The sequence below is a fragment of the Amphiprion ocellaris genome, chromosome 10 (assembly GCF_022539595.1).
Source record: "Amphiprion ocellaris isolate individual 3 ecotype Okinawa chromosome 10, ASM2253959v1, whole genome shotgun sequence".
In the NCBI taxonomy this organism is placed as follows: Eukaryota; Metazoa; Chordata; class Actinopteri; family Pomacentridae; genus Amphiprion; species Amphiprion ocellaris.
The window spans coordinates 29,371,795-29,396,457 of NC_072775.1; the positions used below are offsets into that span (position 1 = coordinate 29,371,795).

General features: G+C 36.7%; 2 protein-coding genes across 2 annotated transcripts in view; both read right to left on the reverse strand.

The window, feature by feature from the left end:
- Positions 1-8,090, reverse strand: part of lig1 (ligase I, DNA, ATP-dependent) — an 80,122-nt gene extending 72,032 nt beyond the window's left edge. Inside the window, exons 1-4 of the mRNA XM_023279319.3 lie at positions 7,927-8,090; positions 7,275-7,343; positions 5,972-6,149; positions 2,183-2,348 (exon numbers count right to left, since the gene is read on the reverse strand). Coding sequence (XP_023135087.2) covers positions 2,183-2,348; positions 5,972-6,149; positions 7,275-7,343; positions 7,927-7,943 — 430 coding nt within the window. The 5' untranslated portion in view covers positions 7,944-8,090. The remainder of the gene's footprint in view (positions 1-2,182; positions 2,349-5,971; positions 6,150-7,274; positions 7,344-7,926) is intronic.
- Positions 8,091-10,038: 1,948 nt separating this feature from the next.
- On the reverse strand, positions 10,039-22,921 carry LOC118470938 (ETS translocation variant 3-like protein). Its single transcript, XM_035952418.2, has 6 exons — positions 22,843-22,921; positions 21,682-21,739; positions 16,521-16,752; positions 16,155-16,281; positions 15,237-15,327; positions 10,039-10,868 (listed from the first exon to the last, which is right to left on the reverse strand). The coding sequence occupies exons 2-6, from the start codon at positions 21,737-21,739 to the stop codon at positions 10,582-10,584; spliced, it is 795 nt and encodes a 264-aa protein (XP_035808311.1). The 5' UTR covers positions 22,843-22,921; the 3' UTR covers positions 10,039-10,581.
- Between the last annotated feature and the right edge of the window lie 1,742 nt (positions 22,922-24,663).

The following is a 24,663-nucleotide window of genomic DNA, read 5'->3' on the forward strand; positions in this document are numbered from 1 at the left end:
TAGAGCTCTTAAACTTTAAACTTCATACATTTAAACATGGGGCTGCACAGTGGTTTGGTGGTTAGCACTTTCGCCTTGCATCCCCAGTTCGCGTCCCGGCTTTCTCCGGATCTTTCTGTATGGAGTTTGCATGTTCTCCCTGTGAATGCATGGGTTTTCTCCGGTTTCCTCCCACAGTACAAAAACATGCTCAAGTTAATTGCTAATTCCAAATTGTCCATAAGTGTGAGTGTTTGTTTAACTGTGTAGCCCTGTGATAGACTGGTGACCTGTCCAGGGTGTCCTCTGCCTTCGCCCTAAGTCAGCTGGGATAGACTCCAGCTCCCCACAACCCTAATGAAGATTAAGTGGTGAAAGATGATAGATGGATGGATGAACATTTAAACATGATAGTCAAAAAGTGCATTTAAGTCTGACTCTTTTCCACAATGAAGGAAAGACTGCAATCAATTTAGTTTTTGGCAAAATCAGAGAAACAAATTGTATTTATGAACTATTTTTAAATAAACACCAAGACGTTAATCTGTCTTTGAATCTGTGCTCTATTGGCTGTAGTACTACAGGTATAAGACAGCACTGACAGCAAATCAGGACCAAACATAAAAGCATATTTTGGCATTTCCTGCATCACTAACTGAATGGATGCAGGTTCCCGTTGCAACACAACACATACAGTTTGCCTACTGTAACTGTATAGCTTCAACCAGCGCTATTACTAACTTACAGCTCAACAGGTTTGCAGATTTTAACTTATTCCCTCAGCTAGAAATCGGTAGTACTCAGAGAATATAATCAGGAAAAGAACTGGTGACAGGGAGGCGCATCTAATAGTCAATTTAAATCCAGATCTTTGAACAAAAGCAGGTTAGCTGTGCAGCATCAGTTCCCATGGTGATCCAGCAGGTTAAAAGAAAGTGCCACGACCATAGCCATATCCCAAGTCAGAGGGTGCGTTCGTCGAAGGATGCAAAAGCTCCATCTGAGCGTTCGTTAAATCAGATGTTCTAACCTACGACAGAATTTTAATTTTCTGTCTTTTTGAGCTGGATGTAGGACTTAATTTGATTTGATGGGTTTTATACTGTATTACTGCAAAATATGATTATTTTTGTTGGGTTTTTTTTGTGTTTGTTTTAAAAGCCTTGTAGCAGCGGAAACTTGTCATTTCACCTGAAAACTGGCACTGTTTTTAAGAACAAGACGGCTCAGTACATTGGACAGTTTATACACTTCCTGTTGGCTAGCAAACTGAACTGCTGAATTTTTATCCCGACAATAAACTAAGACGACATTGCAATTTTACCTACATTTTTGACTGAAATCAATCCCAAAATTGTGATTTTGTTTATAATATTCTTTATATAAATGGAGAACTTGAGGTGCTTTTGTACTGTATGGTTGTACTGGACTAAACTGTCTAAAAAAAACAGGTGTTCACAACTTGTTTAAGTTTACTAACAGTGCCACTAATATGAATTTAAAATATTATGAAATTATTTCTATAAATACTTACAGGTTAGGCACTTTGTGTATAAAAAAGCTAAGTCGTTGGAACTCTCCAGAGAACTACACCCACTAGAGATGTTCTTTATAGACCACAAAGAACAGAGGCGCTTCATATCTAAGTTCTACTCTGAAATAGTAAGTTTGAACTCTAACAAGCTTGTGCAAATAAGAACATTGACGCAAGAACACTGAAGCAGTAAACTGTAAAGTAAACTATTTAGATTTACAACAAATCTTAAGTTTTTAAAGTCTGCTGGGTTTTAAACATTTGTATCCTTAGCTATTGGAATGAGCTGTAACACAACACTTATATTTAAAAGTTTAATCCTTCAGCCACTGATAAGTCCATCCTTTCAGTGCAGTAAAAACTCCAGCTGTTGATCAAACTGTCAGCGGCGTGCAATGAATCTTGGGAGATGCTGGGCTGCGAAGGATGCATCAGGTGGATCCTTGATGCGGACAAAACAAGGACGCATTCGAAGGAGTCTTCATTTCATCGCACCACTATAATGCATTCAGCCTTCAAATGCAGCCTCTGAATTGGGACACAGCTCTCGAAAACCCTGACTCAACATACATCGCTAACTTTGCTTATCTTGCTTCATAGTACACAACTCTGGATGTAATAATAAATACAAAAATAAAGAGAGTAAATAAATGGGGATCAGTTACTGACCAGTCTTGCGCTTGACAATCCCAGATGGGGAGATGGAGTTGGGCGTGCTGGGGGTTCCTGGTGAGGCTGAAGAAGCCGGGGTAGCTGGAGTAGCGGGAGTTACAGGCGTGGCTGGGGCTGGCGGTGGAGACAGGGGGGTGGGAACGGCCTTAAAGACATCGTCCTTCTGGAAAAAAAAAAAAAAAAAACAAGCATCAGTAATCATTATGACAAGAGGCAGCACAGACAACAACTTCAACGGGCGGAATTACGGCTTGTTTTCTCGAGGTTGTCTCTTTTTAAATTTACATCAGCCTCTTGACTGTTTCCATCTACACATAATAATGAAAATGCAAATGACAGTAACAATTGTCCGGCTGTCCAGAAAAATGTCACTTGGATCGCAGTGAACTGTTTGTATCGTCTGTTTGCATGGCGTCTGCTGCCAAGGATAATGAGAGTATTTGCCTCTTTTTGTAAAAAGGAAAACTAATTTGTTTCCTGAATGAAAAATGTCATTTGAGGACTTGTCAACATGGGACAGCTGAAGACATAAAAAACAAAAGCCTGAACACAGTCTGTGAGGCCACAGATCTCTTTGTAAGTGTCGGGGGGAAAAAAACTGCAAACCCTGCTGTGCAAAAACTTTAGCCACTTCACAAGTTTTGAGTTTTTTCTGCTATCAGACCAAAGGAAATAAGTGGCGTCGACCTTGTTAACTCCTTTGTAGCTCATGAGAGGCTCGTTCAACTAAATCAACCTGCTGCCATTGTTCACCTGTTATAAATGCGGCTGTGTTTCAAGCTTCCAGCAGTGCATTGCTCACTAAGTAGCATTGTTATAGCGGGTAACATGGCATCAGAACTAAGAGAAAGTGTCAGAAGTCACATTGTTATTCTGAGCAAAGAGTCTTTTCTCAGCTTCAAATCATGGCTAGAGTAATGGTTTCTAAAGGGGGCAGTGCATCTAGCAAAGAAACACTGCGAGGAAACTGGATCAGCTGTATCAAAAGCAGGATTCAGGCAGACCAAATGTGAGCGCACCATCAAAAGATCAATACATTGAGCTTTGTTCGTCGACAGATAGAAAAGCAGCTTCATCACAGATATAGAATTTCTAAATAAAGAACACAAGACTCCAATCAGCAGAAGTTCTGTCAAAAGAAGGCTGTCTGGTAGCATCTCAGAGGACGAGGAGCGTCTCTAAACTGCTTCTCAGGAGGGAAGCGGGGCCGAACACATGGGGTGGGCTAAGACATGAAAGCATTTCAGAGTGGATGATGGGAAAAAGTCAGACTCACTGATGAATCACAGATAGAGATTAGTAGCCTTTAGAGGAGGCGGTATGTGAGGAGACAAGCAGCAGAGAGAATAGTACTGGAATGCATTAAACATACAGCGAAACATGATAGTGGGAATATTTAAGTATGGAGGTTTTATGTTGCTCTGGACACCTGCAGTGAATCTACTAGCAGCAGTCCGTTTCAGAAACACGCTCCAACCTTCTGATTTTCTTCTTTTTTGGAAAAGGATTCATCCTAGAGCAGGACAATGAGCCTAAACATACCTCAAAGCTTTGACTTGAAGACCTCAGTGGACCAAAGTCATCTAAACTCAACAGCACTGAACATTTACAGCGAAAAAGCCAAAGATTCCTGACATTGCAAGAGGCTCTTTGTCACATCATGTTGGGAAAACATGGCTTATTAGGCGAAAACAAACTTGTGGAGTCGATGCAGTTCAAGTGCTGCTCTCATCAAAGCAAAAGCAACCAAGTACATACATAGACATTCTGAAATTCTTGGGCACTTTCCACAGATTCAACTTACATCACTCAAATAGTTGAGCTGCTAGAATAGCCTGTAATGAAACACTTTGTATTAAGATCAAAATAAAAAATAAAAATGTTTCCGACTTTAGATCTCCAAGTAATTGTCAAAACAATCACTAAACTATCATTCTCTATTGGCCGACACATCTCCCACTAACGTGTCCCACCAACGAAAATCTTACAATTAAAAATCTGTCATAAAATGTAACTAAAATTAACTAAAAGTGAGCAAAGAAATCAAAACACAAAGCTAAGAGCAAGGAAAAAAAACACCTGAAATGCTTTTGTCATTCTAAGTGACGGTTGTACAAATGCAAACCTGACCAGTACTGAACATCGACAAGTCCTGGAACAGTTTAAATATATCAAAATATTTTCTGTCTTTATATAACTATTAATAGTATACAATACCTAGTTTATAATTAATTCTTAAAAATACATTTGTAACACAACAGGTGATGTACATGAAGATTTTCTTGAGCTCGTCTGACAAAAGCCTCTGGTATTTTGACCTTTTAAAACCATTTATGCTGCTTATGTGCAGCATTTTGTTTAGTAAATCATCAAAAGCAACAAGAAAATGCACAGATTTCCGTCAAACAAGGCAACAGACCCATCTCTTTCACTAAATGCAGGACTGATCATTCATCATCAGCACCCAAAGATTCATGCCATGAAAAGAAACCTGACGCACTTTAAAAGTACACAACCGTTCAAAGGGGTCACCCAGGCAATTTCATGTTTTCCATGAAAACTCACACTTTTATTCATGTGCTAACATAATTACACAAAGGTTTTCTAATCATCAATGAGCCTTTCAACACCATTAGCTAACACAATGTAGCATTAGAACACAGGAGTGATGGTTGCTGGAAATGTTCCTCTGTACCCCTATGGAGATATTCCATTAAAAATCAGCTGTTTCCAGCTAGAATAGTCATTTACCACATTAACAACGTCTATATTGTATTTCTGATAAATCTAATGTTATCTTCGTTGAAAAAAAAATGTGTTTCTTTCAAAAATAAAGACATTTCTGACCCCAAACATTTGAAAGGTAGTGTAAGGGAAGTCGATCCAGAAATCCTGACTCCAGTGTGCTGCTAGTTAATCAGCAGCATCAAAATTAATTTCCAAGAAGCCTGATAACTAATTAATTATTCATCCAGTTATTTATCGAGCAGATTCTGAACCCGGAGTCCTTTGATTAGCTCTGTCAAGTCTCCTCTGTGCACAACAGTTCAGACCAGACTTGAACATTTTGGAGACATGAGGACAAGGTATTTTTGACATTCTGTTTAACATCTTGCAGACCAATAATTACTCAAAAAAAACAGACAGATATATAATTAGTACTTGCCGCTCTACGTTTTATTCAACAAGAGAGGATGGATATACTACCACCTAGTCAGAAAAAACAAAATGACAACCATCTGAAAGGGATGTGGGGTTGGTCACACCGACAAACACCATGTATGCATCATAATCTCTTCACTCAATGAACAAATAATGAATAATTGCTGACATATTATAAACAAAATGAGAGGTGTGGTTAAGAGAAGTGTTTATCAAACAACAGGTGGCTGAACGACAACCAGAGCCAATAATCAGCTTGTTTCATTATGTGGCTTATTCACAAATGTATTCAACGAAGTGATTCACCGTACAATTACCGCGTCTTTGTGTAACCGTGTTTTTCCCATCACTAAGTAAACAATAGCCACTGATGCACATGCAGAAGCTCTAAAAGAGACACAGCTAGTTGGAGTTACAGTGTGAATTTAGGACATTTCGATGGATTTCACACTGTTTTGGTAACTCTTAGTGGCGCAGGGCAAAGGGAGGCCACCTGGTAATTCATCGTTTGCAATTAAAATTCATTATATAATCTGTTTTGGCACAAGTGTCACTCAGAAGCTGCAGCTCATGTGTTGAATTTTAATCAACTCAGATGTTTCGATTCAAAAGTCTCCCTTTTACCTTTTCTGTTTTGCCAGAGGCATCTTTATCTCCTTGTCCTTTGGCAGCAACGTCTTTAACAACTGGCACTTCGTCATCGTCGCTGTCCACGATCTGACGCCGGCGTTTGACGACCTTCTTGATGGGTGAATCAGCTTCCCGAGCGCCGTTCTGCACCTTAAGAGGGCTCTTAACAGGCCTGAAGACAAGCACAGGGACAGTTAAGAGATCACACAATGCAAAGGAATATGCCTTATTTATACACAGCTGCTGGCAGCACAGCCACAAGGTGCTACATCAGCTATTTAAAAGAGGATAAAGTCAATAGCAAAAGCGAAAAAAAAAACCCACAAAACCTATAAAATCAAAGCAAGCATCATAAAAAAAAGAGGTCAAAGCAATAATGAAGAAGATCATTACATGCAGCCGAGTCAATTAAAGCGAGTTTTAAGACACACTTTAAAGACTGTGCAGTCAAAAGATAATGAACACTTTATCATCAAAGCAGCTCGGAGATGAGAAACAGAAGTTCTCATCTCTCTCCACGCTGTCTTTTGATAAAAACTGCTGGACACACAAAGTTTCACTAAGCAGCAGAGATTCAAAGATAACGGCACAAGTCGGTGGGCTTTGAGCACCAAAACCTGTTTGAAAATTAGCAGATGCATTGATATAATTTACTGGTTCCCAACCATGAAGACTAACGCAGGTATTACAAGTATTTTAGACAATTAAAAAAACAGTTTTGCTAATGTGACTGCTTTATTAATTAATTAATGTACTCCTTGAAAACAGTTCAAACAGCCTAATATGTGTAAGGAAAGATAAATTAATAACACAATTAATGGGTTCTGTATCTGAGTTTTTTACATTTCTAAGTGCCAGCAGCTACAAATTCAGTTCAATTTTCTCTGTATCTGACAAAAAAACTTTTGTAATTAAAGGATGGAGTTCCGCACTAAAACTGACAACTATTTTCAATGTTGATTAATACATCAATTGTTGTCCAGTTTAACCGATTAGTTGTTTGGTCTGAGAAACTGAAAAAAAATGCAATCAGTGATTCCTGAACCCTGAGATGATGTCCTAAAATGTCTTGTTTGTCCGCAGCCCAAAGATAGAGAGTTTAAAATCAGAAAAGAGTAAAGAAACTAGTAAATATTCACCTTTTGAAGCTGAAAAAAAAGAGAATGGGGATTTTTTTCTCTTAAAGTTCGAATCACTGCAGCTGTATTCTGCACATATTTTCATCAGATGGGTATAGTGGAAAGTTGCATGCGGCAATAGCCTAATAATTCAGTGTGATTCAAAAGGAAAATCTTACTTTTTCACTGGTTCATTCGTGGTTTTCTTCTGGATTTCCTTGTCTTTGCTCTTGGCCTGAAAGAAGGATCTGAAAGAGGAGAAGGAGGAGTGGGAGTTGGCATGCATGTAATCAGTGTATAAAAGTGTAATACAGTAATTAAATCTGCATTTATTTATGATAAAACAGCTGATTTCGGTCTAACTTCATGTTAAGGTGCAGGTTGTGGGATGTAAGCTAGCTTAGTCACAGCTCTTGCTAGCTTAGCAAACCTCATGTAGCTTGTGTTGCTGTATAGTAGCTTCATTTAACTGATATAAAGCCATATAAAACCATTCTCTATCCTTCAAAAACAACTAGTCTACACGTTTTAGGTTAGGTTTGTGCAGGTTTATTTGACAACAGTTTATGTCTGTATTCACTTGAATAGCCGAACGGACTCAAAACTAATTTAAGCTAATGCTAGCTTACGAGCAGAAAGGCTAATGCTAAAACTCAGCCACATTTAACAGAATAAACCCGCTACCTGGCACTTTTAACCCCCTAAACACAACTTATAACCCAGTTAACGTGTTACAAGTCACCGCTGAACAGACACAAACATCGTCCGGCTAACACTACTTCCTCACAGACTAAAAGAGAAACTTTTCTCCGGTTGTCGGTTTGTACGTACGCGATGCTCCGCTGCATGGTGTCCGTCTTCAAGCTTCAACCTGCTACTGAATCAAGAATAACAGTCGGGGGAAAAATACAACTCAGGTTCCCGATTCAGACGCACAGAAACAACAACTCCCGCGCTGCTGCAGCTCACAGGCAAAATAACTTTCTTTATTCGGCGCCAAAATGACATCTCAGCCGAAGATCGCAAATAAAAGACGATGAGACACTCTGGAGGGAAAACCAGAGTGGGTGGATTGGGGTGTTAATGTGCAGTACTGGCCAGAACTGCAATCATCCTCATGTCTCTGTGTTATTTAAGCCTTTGATGGGTAGACCACATCAGGAGATACCCATTTCCATTGGATTTGGGTCACTTTTGACCCAGGTTATGCATCAAAGGGTTAACCTATGCTCTGTACCTTCAATGATCATCAAACCTGTTGTTTTTGCTACTTGAAATTACTTTAACTGATCTGCATAAAACACTTGTGCGTGCCAAAAAATGACTAAAATGTCATTAATGCATCAAAATAGCTTCAACTCGCTCATAAGGGTTATATTTTAAAGATTATAGCTCATAGGATGATCACAAGGGAGATCATTTCTTTGCTTTATATATAAAACCCATCTGTATATCACATTAACTGCATTCTAAATAAGGATATTAGACATACCAAAAACCAGAATACTGCAGTATTGCCTACATGGTATTAAATGTTAGGCTTGTTTCCTTATGCTATAAACTGCAAAAATGTATTTGGACACAAGTATTCTGTTGCAAAGTTGAACAAAGACACACTGCTGTTGTTGTCTGCTTTTTATTACAACCAATCAAGCTGATTGTACTGCTCGAAATTGCCTTAAAGGACCACTTGCAGTTTTCCACTTGCTAAAAAGTGACCAAAATGTTATTAATGCATCATAATAATTTGACTGTCAGACCTGTTAACATTTGCTATAAACTTACTTTAGACAAAATTATTCCATTGCAAAGTTTCACAAAAGCACATTTTGCTGTTTTACCTGCTCTTTACCTAATATTATAACTAATCCGCTTGTTTTTACACCTTGAAAGATCCGGTTCAACTTAAATAGTGCAGTTTCCATTTGCCAAAAAGTGAATGAAAAATTATTAATGCATCAAAATGACTTCATTTTATCGAGGAGGATTACATTTTAAAGATTATAGCCGATCCAATAAATGGAAAACAGATTATACAGTCTAAATATCTTAAACAATTTTATAGTATTGCATGCAATTACCCTAAATGTCAGATCTAATTATATTTTATTTTTTTATTTTATTTTATTAGCCCTTTTTAATCCCACAAGGGGAAATTTGTAGTTTTCGCATATCCCCCCAGCTGGGGGGATCAGAGCGCAGGGTCAGCCATGGTACAGCTCCCCTGGAGCAGGAAGGGTTAAGGGCCTTGCTCAAGGGCCCGACAGTGGCAGCATCGGGGTTTGAAAATCTGACCTTCGGATACAATATAAGCTGCAAAAGAAAATATTTGATCACAATTATTTCATCATTTTATATTCAATTCAGGAGTTTTTAATGCTGTAAGTAGTTTTAATAAACCAGTTTCGCTCTGAAAATGTAGTTTTCTACTTGATGTTGTCTACAGTTATCCTAAATAATACTAAACAAATATTCAAAGGCACACTTTTGCAATTGCAACAGACATAAAGTTGTGTGTATTTACACGCTGTGACTGTATGATCCACATAAAAGCAGCTGTAGACGTACATAAACAGGGAAATACAGCTTTAACATGAAACTGTGTTTTACTTTTTGACACCAATTTTCACAAGCTGAGTCTATCTAGATTAACTTGATGCATAGTAATAAAAAATTAAATTAAAAAATTAAAATCTAAATAGTAAAAATTGCAAAATTTTCGTCTGCTACACAATATTTTAAATAACTTAAATCTATAAAAAATTTGAAAATCATGTATAAATTCTGCTCAATATTGAGAAATAGAGGGCGGTATTAAGTAGGAGAAAGAAAGCCTAAAACCATGCTGTGATTTCTTTAATGGAATACAAAAATAGAAGCAGAAGCATAAAGAACTGACATATATGAAAATGTTTTTATTTAAACAATATTGGTACTCAAAAATGCCACCAGAGTGGCACCTCTGCTACATTTACTCCTCTCTGCTGTGACTCTCTCCCGGGAAAAGTCTGCTGCGGGAAAGTTGTGGGTAAGTTAAAGGCGCCACTGCCCCCTGCCGTGTCGGAGTGGAAACTACAGCCTCCGGCGGCTGGTCCTGATGCTGCAGAGATGACACGACGGCTCCTTTTTCATGAAAATCTCCCCGTGTCTGTCTGGATGCATCATTTATGCTCGTATCTCGTATTATTTTCATGAAGCCCATGAAGCAGGAGGGCGTAATGCAAGACAAATAGCTGAATAATGTAGGCTGAGTGCGCTGCTTTATTTACTCAAACACAAGCGCCATGTTGTTAATTGTTTACAAGTTCAGTTCCCTCACTGTGGCATGAAGAGACGACAGAACAAAAGCAGCTTTATCAATATTTCTATCCAAAGATGGGGCGAAAAAGAAGATGACAACACAATCCAACTCAATAAATACAAAGTCTGTGTATTTTCCAGGCTGTGAATAATAAACTACTGTACAATGAGCTCAGAAAAGAGGAATCAGTCCATCTGTTGTAGTTCGTTCCTCTTCTTGGTTGCCTCTCCTTCAGTTTCAATATGTTTCGCTCCACTAAACAGGTTCGGATTGATGTGGAGGTTCAGATCCCACCCAGAGGGGCTCTTGTGAGGCCAGACGTTAGTGTTCAGGCCCGGTTCCCTTAGGCCAACCCCAGCAACAGCAGCAGGGGTGGAGATGAAGGGGAAAGGTCCGTGGAGGGCCCGGGGCGTCGGCATTGGTTTGGGGAGGCAGCACGGGAGTAAGAAGGGGCGAGGAAGGGGCTGGACCGCTGTCAGGAATCAGCGTCAGTCACGTCAGTCATAAAATAAAAAGGAATTTCTGCTTAGATGTATGTGTGGAACTTAGATCATCAATATTGCTGTAAAACTATCCGCCTAAATGATCCTGAAGCACATAAAAACATGCAAAACTGATCTTAGCAGGCTGACCATTTCTAATGACAAGGGCTATATTTCATTTTCATTTTATCTCATTATTCAGGTGCAGTATTTCATTATAGCCATAACATCTCACTATAATTGCCATCATTACGTCTCACAATTCTGTTCTAGTTGTAGTTTGTTTTTTACCTTACCTATTTTTTTCCAGTATTGTGTCATACTTACGGTCCTGAACAGAAGTTTCCATACACTTGTAAAGACCATTATTTATCATGGCGGTCTTAAGTTTGCAATGACTCCTAGAACTCTTAATTTGCTAGGAAGGAATCATTCAAACTCGTCTTTGTCACTAAAAACAATCATGCATTTTGGTTCTTTCATGAATTTATTATAGGTATTCTGGAAATGTGACAAAATTTGCTGGTTCAAAAATATACATACAGCAATTTAAATGATCTATTTTGGTGATATAGGAAGCTGTGTTAATTAAGTTTTCCTAGTTTCATGGTCTCTGATGAGTGATTGCGATTGACTACAGCTGGTGACTCCTCCAAGCCATTTTAAATAAGGCCCATTTGACACACTCCTTAGGCTCAGTCATAAGTACTAAAATGATGAGCTGAATAAAGATCTGAAGAAGGAAATAACGGAATTGACCAAGTAAGGAAAGTCACTTGGAGCCATTTGTAAAAAGCTTCAGATCCCAAAATCACCTGTGTCAGTGCGGAAGCATAAAGCCACTGCTAAATCAAGAAGAAAATGCAAAGTATCACCTGCTGCTGAGAGACAATTGGTCAGGATGGTCAACCAAGAATCACCAAAAAACAAGTTGGCAATGAAGAAGAAGCTGCTGGAACACAGCTGTCACTGTTCACAGTTGAGTGTGTTTTATATCGACGTGGGCTGAGATGATTGACTGAAATTTGTAGTTTATCACATGAACAAAGAAAAGGTCTTCTGGGGTAAAGTGTGGTCAGGTGAAGCAAAAATTCAAGTATTTGGCCACAATGACCAGAAATATACTGGCATTGGAAAGTTTGGTGTCACCCAGACAATATCATGTTTTCCATGAAAACTCACACTTGTATTCATGTACTAACATAATTGCACAAAGGCTTTCTAATCATCAGTTAGTCTTTCACCACAATTAGCTGTGTACCATTAGAACACGGGAGTGATGGTTGCTGGAAATGGGAATCTAGGCCTCTATGTAGATACTCCACATTTCTAAGTGACCCAAAACCTTTGAACAGTAGAGTGTGTTTGGAGGCCTTTAAAACCATGAGCACCAAAGCTACTATAAAGCATGGTGGTGGCAGTATCATGCTCTGGGGCTGTTTTGCTGCAAGTGGAAGTAAATTGAATAACAAAAAAGGAGAATTACCTTCAAATCATCAGCCAGAAATTTGGGTCTTGGATACAACTGGGTGTTTCAACAAGACAATGACCCCAAACACACATTAAAAGTGGTAAATAAATGGACAAACAGGCTACAATTAGAGTTGTAGACTATGAAAGAACCAAAATGCATCACTGTGTTTTAATGATTCCATTAAAGTAAATTAAGAGTTATAGAAAACAATGAAAACTCAAGGCTGCTGTGATATACATGGTCTTCACAAATGTAGGTAAACTTGTGTTCAGGACTGTTTATCTTACTGTTTTTTTTGACTTTTTAGGCAGTTCATTTAGTTGTTTGTTTTTCTGAGCAGTATCTGGAACAAGAATTTCCTTTGGGAATAATGTTTTATCTTATCTTAATTATAAGCTTTTTCCGTAGATTTTACCTACTTCACAGTAAGACAAGATGCTTTAAATCTTCAAACACTGAATAAAGATGCTAGTGTCAAAATTAATTACCACCTTGTAAAGTGTAAAACAGCATAACTACACACATACTAAATTAACAGTGATTCCATCCAATAAACTGGCAGCATTTAAATTTTTAAGGTGCACTTTTAACATTTATTCTCTTTCTCTAAGAAAGTTTGAGCTTCTTGAATTTATTCTCTCTGAAAGTACACTTTTCAAGGTCAAGATTGAACTCCGTCCTTGCGTTATTTCCCATCACAGTCATTCTTTATTCACCTTGAAATACATTACATTATAGAAAAGCGGCGCCATCAAAACGTTCTTTCCTTGTAACTTGAACTAAAACGGGCTTTAGTGTAGCAGCCTTGAGGAGAGAGTGATGTGATGTCAACATGTGTGAATATGAGGAAAATGGAAAAGTGATTGTTTTTAGTGTTGCCCCCCTTCATCTTAAGGTGAAAAGCATTCTGAAGTGAATCCAGCAAACACTACAATCACTGCTTTTATTGATTACTGAGTCTAGTGAAGAATTCCCAATAAATCCTATGAATATTGATGCCTCGTATAAAGGAGAGCATCTTATTCCTCTGCAGCACACGGCTCTGTTTCTGTCCTAAAACTACTGAGAACACGTCTTTGGACCACATGACATGCTCCGTCTTCATCACGAACTGAAAACACACCGTCCTGCTACCACAAACTTGTATTAATCCATCGATCTAGCGACACATAATTACCAACAAAGGCAGTATTTACTCCTGTTTAACCCTTTGATGCACAACATGGGTCAAAAGTGATCCGAATTCAATGGAAGATGGATATCTCTTGACCCACGTTGTGCATCAAAGGGTTAAAGAAGCTACAATGTGAAAAGAAGAAAAAAAATCTGTAAAAATTTTCAAAAAACAGAAAATTTGAGCAAATATTTAAAAATAATATGTTTAGCTGATTGAGATATTGCAAAATACTGTCATTATGTGATCACACATTGTAAATTTAAAAAAATCTATTTGTAAAAGTCCACATATTCATGTATTTACAATTTTTTCCTGTTTATTTTCTGTGATTTTACTAGTTATTTTCTTTAATTTACCAAAACAAAAGAAATATTTTCTAAAGAACTGTTTAAAGTTTTAGTTTTGCAGCCCTTACTATAAATAATAATAATATACATTTTATTTTCTTTCAAATAATGGCAAACATCATTGCCAGTAATACTGTACTTTTTATTTTATTTTATTTTACTTTAAGATTTGGCCTGTTTTTTCCTTCAACGTGTAAATTAATACTTTTTTTCATTGATTTTACCAGATATTATCTGTAATTTAACAAAACCAAGAACATTTGTAAAAAAAAAAAAGAGTACAGTTTAATAATGATTTACAATTGTTATAGTTATTAACATATATAATTTTCTTTCTAATAATGGCAAACATGTGTAAAAAAATATGTATTTATTTTTGGTAGATTTATATGTAGTAAAACAGTATTATTTTATGATCATACATTGTCAGCTATAAATTACTAATTGCAAAAATACAGGTTTTTCAGAATATGTAAAGTCTTGGACTGCTTTTTTAAATTAAAATTTGCATTCATTGTTTTTACTAGATATTATCTATAACTTTCAAAGAAAACAGAGGAAATTTGCAAAATAGCTGTCAAACAATGATTTACCAAATATATAATTTCAGAAATGTGATTTTTTTTTTTTTTTTTTTTTTGCTAATTAAATACCTTAAAACTGTGTAGTTTGCAGTATTGGTCCATTTCCTTTAAGGTCAACATGTATATCAACGCTGTAGTTTGTGATTTTACTAGTTATTATATGCAATTTAACAAAACAAGAAAAATCTGTAAAATAACAGTTTAAAAAGTTATTTATCACATTACAAATCTTAAATATTCATAATGTTTCTTTCAAACAATTGAAAATATCTGTAAAATAATATTATGTTCTTCATGATTTTAAAACCATAAAAAAATAAAATGTAAATTTACAGTCAAATGTTGCAGAAGAATGAACAATATGCAGATTTTATCACAGTTTTTGCCAGTTTTTGTTTCTGGTTATGGTAAACATATGAATTTGAATTTTTTTATGTGAATTGTTCAAAAACTTAAGACAAAAATAAGACTCCAGGGGCCTCCCCAGCAGGATTATACATTCTGTTAAAACGTAGTGGCTCGAGGAACACGACCAAGAGCCAGGAACAGGTCAGAGACATTTTAGTGGCACCTCAACAACAATTGTCAGGTCATTTTAATATTGCAACTGATCAGTGTTTGTAGTAAATCTTTCAAAACAGCCAATATCTGGACTTTAGGAGTCAAAAATCTCACTTAAACTGAATTGCCAACATTAAATTCAATCTTTTGTCGAGTCTCAACAGCTGGATGCTGCAGATGCTTTAAAACAGGAGAATCACTGATTATTTTCTTACCTCTGTCCATCACTGAGCCTGAACCACCACACAGAGGAAGGCTGCTGTCAGCAGGGAGGAGAGGGAAGGAAAGATGGCTGCTCTGGACCAGCTGGATGGATGGAGGATGATATGGAAGGAAGGATGGTTGAAATGGAAATCTTTGAGTACAACACAGTGTGGCACAGTGCAAGAACACCAGGAGGAGTTTTAGATTTGTACTTTAACACATGAAGCACTTCAGATGATGAAGACATTAAAGATGGCAGGAAGGTGTTTCCGATGTTTTGCACACATATCATAGAGACATAACTACAATTTATGACATGAAGAGTTTAATTCCAAACTGGGATTTCCCTTTTTTTTTTTTTTTTTACATTTTTTTTTCAGCAAAAAGTAAATTTTTAAACGGACTGCACTCCGACAGTGCTTCTCTACCTTTGGCAGACAAAGAGACTCCCGACTAATCCGTCCTCTTACAGAATTTATCATATAATTAAACAAAGTCTGGTGCCTTTATAAAGTGTCAGGAGGTAACCCAAGCCTTCGCTTTAACACACTGACTCCCCTCTACTTTAGAGGATCAGTCAGTTGGTTGGTTTTATATTAAATGATAAAGTTTCTGTAATGATTTTTTTTTTTATTCAAGTTGGCCAATTTCATATTAAATGATAAAGTGGAGCTAATTGTTTCTATTGGAGCCAGTTCATTTTTGAAATATTAAAGAATACAGCTGAGGTAATTATTTTCTCCCAGTGCTATGGAATAAAACTCTTATTAAAGGGCTTCACTGGTGTTTTGGGAAACTGGTCGAAAATGCAGTTTAGATGCTGATTTAATGTTTTGTTTTGGTAGTTTTACATAAATTTTAATGCAAACTTGGAGCCAGTTTTCCAAACGGTGAAGCCCCTTAAGATGCAGTGAAGACGTGGTGAAGACCTGATGTGATGGAGGTGGAGGTGGAGGGTAGCCTGGATAGTTGACCAGGATGAGTTTGCTGAAGTTGAACTTGTAGGTGAATCTTTTCCCTTTGGTCTTGTGCAGGATGCGTTTGTTGTAGTAGTATCTGGAAGAGACATGTTGTCCGTGTCAGACGGCCTGTATGCTGCACTCACGTTCCTGTAGGCCACTTTTACATATTCCCAGATGGCATGTGTTGCATCTGCGGGTGTTTTAGATTTTAATCTTTAATATGACAACATAGGTGTTCGAGGAGTACTTTTTTTTTTTTACATTTTCAGCCGGAGGGAGAAGCTGCACATTCACAGTTGCTATATGAAGCTGAGCTCCTGCATTTTGCATTACCTGAGCGCTCGGCTGAGTTTGTCGTAGTTCATGTGTGGTTTGCCCTTCCTCTCCCCCCACAGCCTGGCCAGCCTCTCGGGGTCCCGGATGACGAACTCGCCCCACTCCCCGCCCCAGCCGATGGCGCCGCCCTCGCCTCGGCCCAGCAGCTCCAGCAGGAAGTGCCAGAGCTGGACCTGCCTGGATCCGGGCGACCAGGCCGGTTTGTAGGCCCAGTCAGGAAACAGCACTGCTGGGGGAGAAAGAGCAAACAGGAAGTGGATTGATTGACCAACAAGGTAAGTTCAAGTTCATATTTAGCAAACTCAACCTCCTGAAGAAGTACCAGTCACTTGGCCATCACGAAGTGTCTAGGCAGCACGTCTTAGCAGTGCAATTAAATGATATCAGTCAGAACAGATTGATTCATTTGTCTTGGCAAACCACAAACCTCATTTTTATGGATTTTTTTTTACAAAGAACCTTGGAGTGACTATATATTCCAGAACTCCCCATTAGTCAGTTAGAGCTGAAGAAGCCTCTTGGATGAAGGCGAAACGTCTACAAGACAAGTCCAGTTGATAGCTACTGAAGCTACTATGTTTATACATTTAACATAATTAAGTTCTTATATGCTGTATAAAAAGATACTGCTAAAAAACAAAAAAAATGAAGTATAATATTCGAGCACTGTAAAAGATTTTGGAAATAACAGCAAATATCTGTAAAGCAATGACGTTGTATGATTTGATCAGCGTTAAACTGTGATTTTATGGTCACACATGGTAAAAGAACAACTGTAAAAATAAAAAATCTATATATTGTTTGTAAAAATATAGATTTTTGTTGTGGACATCACATCTGTCCTCTCCGGGTCCCTGTAAAAATCTGTCCCCCTTGTGTCCCAGTTAACATTTGTCTCCTCTATGTCTTTGTAAACATCTGCCCTCTTTGGGTCCCTATAAAGACCTGCCCTCCCTGTGTTCCATTAAACATCTGTCCTACTTGTGTGTCTTTAAACATCTGTCCTACCTGTACCCTTGAAAACACCTGTCCACCTTTGGATACTGTAAACACCTGTCCCCTCTTTGTCCCTGTATACATCCGTCCCCTTTGAGTCCCTGTAAACACCTGTCCTCCTTGTGTAAACACCTGTCCTCCTTGTGTAAATACCTGTCCTCCTTGTGTAAACACCTGTCCTCCTTGTGTAAACATCTGTCCTCCTTGTGTAAACACCTGTCCTCCTTGTGTAAACATCAACCCTACCTGTGTCTCTGTAAACACTTGTCCTCTCTGAGTCCCTGTAAACACTTAAATGGTGTAATTTTAGGGTTCAACAATGCAGAAAAAAAAAGTTTGTTTGCAATGTTTATGTTAACTGCTCAACATTCACCTCTTTTTTCCGTTGGAGTCTTTGGGTGAAAAACTTGATCATGTGTTATTCGACAGTGATTCAACAACTATGTGTCTCCATGGAAGACAGAAAAGGTAAAGAACTATTGATTTACTGTGTGGTATTTTTGGGATCTTTACATTTTTTCCACTGAATCAAAAGGCTCTGTGCTTTTTAAACAATATAAATTTTGCTGGATTTGATTCAGGATTGGTCAATTTACTGTACAAATAAAGGAATAATTCTTTCAGTTAACATTCAACAAGAAACAAAAAATGTGTATTTTCTAAAATAATAAGCACTTTTGGGGGGTATTTTATACCATGTAACAAAGGTCAGACTCAAATCAGACACATTATGGTTCATAGTAAGAGTCTTAACCCCCTTTGCCATCAAGTTACACAAATGTTCTCTTGTCATGAAGGATGTTTTATATCAAATATCTTGTATTCAACTGATTTTAAATGGACTTAAAGTGAAGTGATGCTTGTCCCGTCTTGTTGAAGCTATTTTTTTCCATTTGTGGTGGCGAACCTGTGTCAAAGCCTGTGTTGACATACAGCGAGAATGACATTCCTCCAGCAAAATCTCCGCTGATAATGACATGAAGCACATCTCCATCAGAGTAAGCCACACATCTGTAAAGTTTAGTGTGAGGACAACATGTTTTCTGTTGAGGCAATCACTGCTGCGCCTTATTAAAGAAGTTCCCGATAGAACCGTGTGCTCCAGTTCTCATCATATAAGATCCTGCAGGATTATTGGTTGCAGAGTTTTCTCACAGCTCACCAGCTATCTGTAGATTCTTCTTTGAAAACAGATTGAAAATGCAGATATTGCTTCTTTGGGTTAGCTCATCAAACAAACCTGGATTTCTTTTTAAAATTTTGTGCATTTGGTGCCATTTAGTTTAAATTATATTGAAAGAATCTTTCTAGTCTGTCCATGAATGAAGAGACTAATTGCATAAATTTAGCACCAAAACAAGTGAAAAATGTTTTACAATGTCAAAATCAAAACAAGTCTGTGAGGATTCTTCAGGTCATGGTGGCACCACTGACAAGCGAATGACATTGATTATTTTGTGGCAATGCAGTTTCCTAATTGTGAGTCCTGGCATTTATGTTCAGCATGAGAATTACTCAGAAACAGCCAAAGAACTGGACCTACAAATTCCCCTGACTGATGGAGCGTCTATTGCAGGGGTGTCAAGCATGCGGCCCACGGGCCTCTGGTTTTGGCCCGTGGTCCAATCTGGCCGCGGGACGACTTTGCAAAGTGAAAAAATTACAGAGAAGACATTAACTGCAAATTGTAAAATTGTAAAACTATAAATTTTAAATAATTTATAGACCATGACAAGTTGTTTTTGATCATAAAGTAAAATACTATATTGCTCATTGTTCTTTTGTAATTTTGTGTCTCATTTTTGTAATATTTTGTCCTGTTTCAGTTGTTTTTTTGTCTGACTTTTCTCATGTTTTTGTTGTTTTGTGTATTTTTTTTTTGTCTTGTTTGGGTTGTTTGTCTAGTTTTGTTTCTCACTTTTGTCATTTTTTTCTCATTTGTGTTATTTAATTTTTTGTCTTGTTTTTGTCATTTGTCAATTTTTTGTCACTTTGAAACGTTTTTGTCCATTTTTTTGACTTTTTTGTTTTGTTTCATGTCGGTTGCCTAATTTTTTTTGGTCATTTTGTGTCTAATTTTTGTCATATTCTCTCCTGTTTTTGTTGCTTTATTTTGTTTGTTTTTTGTGTCTGATTTTGATAGTTTTGATCAGAAAACGAGAAACTATATCATTCAATTCCAGATACCTGTGACTAAATGTTTTGTGCCTTTGTAGAAAAACTGTGATCTTTAAGTTGTAATGTGTAAATGATAAACTGAGACATAACATTGCTGAACTTGAACTTATTTTTCTTAAGAAATTTCAGGTTGTTCATAATGGTTTGTAAAAAGATAATTAAATAAATGTGAACATTGTCAGAATGTACTTTTTTGCACTAAAACATAGGAAAGATTTGGAGTTGTGGTTATTTATAGATTATTATGCTGGGATTTTACTGGTCAGGTCCACTTGAGATCAAATTGGGCTGAATGTTGCCCCTGAACTAAAATGAGTTTGACGCCCCTGTTCTATTGGATGTGCTGGAACAAGATCTATCCACCCCAAATACATGAGGACCTTAAGGATCTGCTACCATTATCCAATGCCAGGCACCCTGGATGTTCAGAGATGCTTTGGCAACACGACGGAGCTCTTTAAAATATTATGCCGGTGGTTTTAATATGCTAGAAAGAAGACGGCTGGATTTGCTTGAGCTTCTTGAAGATGTTTTAAGTCTCATCCAAAAGCCTTCCTCAGTTCTGACTGACTGACTGAAGGACTCGCATGTGGCCTCAGTGACTCTGAAAGTGTTAACAAGAGCCTAAAGACAACTTCTGGGAAATTTCAAGGTTTTGCCTTGTGAATGTGTCCATATGGTGTTCCAGAGTGTTCCCACCGTGACACTGCAGCAAACAAATGATTGCAATAATTCAGTCCATAATTTACATACGTTTTCATTAATGATAGCAGCAAATATCTGTGAAATATAGTTTCCTTTCTGAATATATAAGATATAATACGGTTCTCTCACAGATCTTCATGTGTAATAACATCATGTTTACCGCTGGTCTTTTCCACCAATATTGTTTTTGAATGCAATAACAGAATTGTGGGTACATTATCCTCCATGCCAGACATGTATCTATGTAAATTCATCATGTTGCATGATGCATAGATATCCATATGTAAACTCACCATATCGCACCTATGCTTATCCATATGTAAATTTCACTATGTCATAATTTACATATTCACGTTTAGATTCATCATGCCTGGTATATTGTCTCTGTGAGACCATTTTTATTGTTATATCTTTATATTTTAGCCCTGTTGGACTTCTTGTGATTCTTGTGCTTTTTTCTGCCTTTTCTGTATCCAGCTGCTGTAACATGAATTTCCCTGGTGAGAGATCAATAAAGTTTATTTTATTTTATTTGATTTTGTCTTGTCTTAAATATAGTAAAAATGTTGTAAAAGAACAAAAACATTTGGCAAAACTATTTTTTTGAGTCACTATGTAAGTTAATACGTTCTGTGATTGAGCATTAAAAGATCGTATCTTTGATTTAACAAAACAGGAAAAATCTGTTTAAAAAAACTAAATTTAACAAAAACAAAAAAAAGTAAAATGTTTAAAAATTATATTTCCAATCATTACAAGACAGGAAAGGATTGTTTTCTTGGGAAAGGCCTCTAAATGTGTAACTTTGATCTACAGAGATGAGTTTTATGGGTTTAGTCAGTGACTGGAGGGGCGTTAAATGCCTTTCAGAAAAGAGGTGAAATTCAGTACTTAGATAAAGATGACAAGAAATTAAAAAAAACACTGATACACATGCTGGCCAATGATAAGTTTAGTTTTAACTGACTTGAATCAAAATAAAGACAAATTACTGCAGTAAACCTAAGGAGGATGATAAAATCACAGCCAAACCGGGACAATTTACAGTAAAAGTTGCTGTTTGGTCAGGAAGGCCTCAAAACTGCATCATTTGTTTGTGATGTTTATTGTTGCTTTGCTTTTCCCGACTTTATCTATTTTTATCAAGCTCTGCAGAGAATGAATGCATAATAAGTCTTACATAAATATAAATGCTCTCCCACACAAATACCACCCCACACACATGTAAATAAGGCGATAAAAAACTCACACACACAAACATCAGCACACACAGTCTTACTTCTGCTCCAATAAGGTGATGAAAGGTGTCCGACTGCAGAGCTGCAGCTGCACTGCATCTGCCACAAAACACACAAAACTATTCAGCATCTTCACCATCACTGAAGTCAAGAGAGGCGAGAAAAGAGAAGAAAATAATCAAATCGTAGTTTAGAAGCTTAGAAATAAATATTAATTATCTGTCATGTGGTGTTAAATTAGCAACAAATTGCAGATTGCAGCAACTTCTGCTCTCGATATGAAATTAAATCACACATTTTAATTCAATGGCAAATTTGAATCCAGTCTCCAGACTGTATATTACATCAATATCAATATAATTAGAAATGAATAAAAAAAGAGAGGGTTATATATCGTCATTAGACCAAATCAGACGTTCAATGTGACTTAAATGTGTGAAAGTATCATTTTTGTCCCTGCAGAGACTGGTTTTGCTATATTGTTCTATAATTTCATCCCATAAACACGCACTTTGTCCGCCCACAGTCACAATGACCTTCTTAGGGCGATTTTCAGCAGCACAGACGCCCACCGTCTTTCCTGGAAGGCTGAAAATTCATCTCATCAACAAAGTGTTTCTTCACATCACCCTTTTCCCTCCTTCTGAATGATGTCTCCTCTCCTATAAGCCCTCTCCCACCAGCTGTAATATCCTCTTATCTTGGAGCAACAAAAAAAAGACAGAAAAAAAACTGATGTCTGCTCTTATGGCTCTTATTTTATTTCCTCTTCTTCCCCATGCAGCTCTGCAGGGTCATGGGGAGATAATCAGGTAACCAGGAGAGCTGAGCCGACGACACTTTAGATGAAAAAAAATCTCCAAATTGAAATACGATCGCAGACAGACAAATAATGCAATTTAGTTTAGTTGCCTCTGACATTTATACTCCCCATTTTTGTGGTTAACTGCAAATTAAAGCTTGTTTTACTGCATTAGAGCATCCACTAAAGTGGCTAAACATGCAAATCTAATTCCGGCATTAATCAGAATTAAACAAATCAAGTTAAAATTATCAGTGCAAAATGTCAACAGACAGAGTTTTACTCTCTTTCTTTTTTTTTTAAAGTAGATGATTTTCAGGTCTGAATGAACTCACTTGGTTTGAAGAGCTAATGAGAGACTTCTGTTTAAGAGTTATGATAATTCAACTGACCCTGTTACCTTGACTGGAGAGGCAGTGGAAAAGTCTTCGCAGTGATCAGCTCATCTGTCGGCCCACTTTAAGTCTGGAGGACTGAAGGATGGATGGACTGAGTCTTAAACCCTCGATGTCATCTCTCCCCCGACCACACTCTCACTCCCACCTCCCCCCTTTACTCTCCTACAGCACTGCTGCCTCCCTCCCTCACCCCAAACCAGAATTAGGAAGACTAGGTCAAAAGATGTCATGGCGATTTATTCTGAGAAAAACAGGGAGAAATAAAGACAAAAAAAAAAAAAAAACTTGTTTGTGATGAAACAAACAAAGAAATGCAACTTTATAGATACTGGATTCACTTTTGGTTGGTTTGGTATTACTGCTTGCTATATCTGTTATTCTGTGTGATTTAACACAAAAATCTGTAGCATTTGTCCATAAGATACTGTTTTTGTTGTATATATATGTATACATATATATATATATATATATATATATATATATATATATATATATATATATATATATATATATATATATATATATATATATATATAAATAAAATTTGTAAAAATGCAGATTACTCTTTAACTTTAATTTAACACAACACACAAAAATCTGTTTTTTAAACTATAAAATAATGATTTCTTCTGATTTAAATACAGTAAAAATAGTGTAATGCAGAAAGAATATATATATATATATATATATATATATATATATATATATATATATATATATATATATATATATATATATATATACATATGATTTATAGGATTTATAGGATTATATGACTCTTAATAGGTAGTGGGTTCAATTTTGGGCAACCAATCCTTGTGTTATCTATTAATCTGTGTAATTTAACACAAAAATATGTAAAATAACTGTTGAAAAAACATTTGCCATTTAAAAAAAGTCCTTGATAGATTAAATTTTCCTTTTAAATAATAGCAAATAACAAGAGTCAGCATCTAAATTACTCCTTGCCTGTAATTTAACAAAATATGAAAAATCTGTAAGAGTGGTTTATTGGAGAAAAAGGCCATAAAATCCTCCCAAAACTTGCTTCATTGGAAGCTGTGATAAAACGAATACAAACACATAACTTTTAATAGATAATAGATTCACTTTTGGGCAAATAATGCTTGTTTTGTCTTTTGTGTATTATTGTTTAACAAATGCTCAAATATAGAGAAAAATAACATACAACAACAACCGTCTATATAGAAGAATAAGGATTATTTTGATAAGCACTGAGTTCTCACAGAAAATTACAGAATATTTTGCATAGTGTTTGTGTGTATTCTTAGCTCAGAAAGGAGCTTCATTTTTAAAACTGTACCAGCACAATTTGTTTTTCTTCTTGCACCTTAACTTGGTTCTTGTATCAGCATAATTTTGCACAATTTTTTTATTCTTAAGTCTTCTGTCAGTTGATTTATCCACTATATCAAACCAAAATTAATCATTTAGTCAAAAAGAAAATTGGTGGAAAGCAACTTTAAATGTCACAATTTCCTACAGTTCTTAGCTTTATCCAGTTGAAAATTGAACACTTTTGGGTTTCATTGGAGTTTTAAATAGTTTCTTTTTTCTTAAGGTGTTTTGTCAGACTGAACAATAACTGAAAAACTAATTGTTTGAAATGAATTGCAGGTTAATATAGACTTTAGTTAGGCTGCATGCTGACAAACATTGAGGTCAACAGCTGCTATGATGACAGATGACCGTCACTTCAAGTGAGAGTGTAAAGAGAGAGAGAACTGTAAATACAACACAAGGAGGCACAAAAAAGCCTGAAAATAAGCTTTGAGGAAATAGATGGAGCTACTTTTCCTCCA

Bases quoted from the DNA above. Each gene is read 5' to 3' on its own strand.
- LOC118470938 (XM_035952418.2), bottom strand. From the start codon at position 21,739: ATGCAGTGCAGCTGCAGCTCTGCAGTCGGACACCTTTCATCACCTTAT. The intron at 16,282-16,520 runs GTAATGCAAAAT...TGTCTCTTCCAG, and splicing joins AAACTCAGCCGAGCGCTCAG to ATACTACTACAACAAACGCA. The intron at 15,328-16,154 runs GTCTTCACCACG...CCATCCATCCAG, and splicing joins CTCCACCTCCATCACATCAG to CTGGTCCAGAGCAGCCATCT.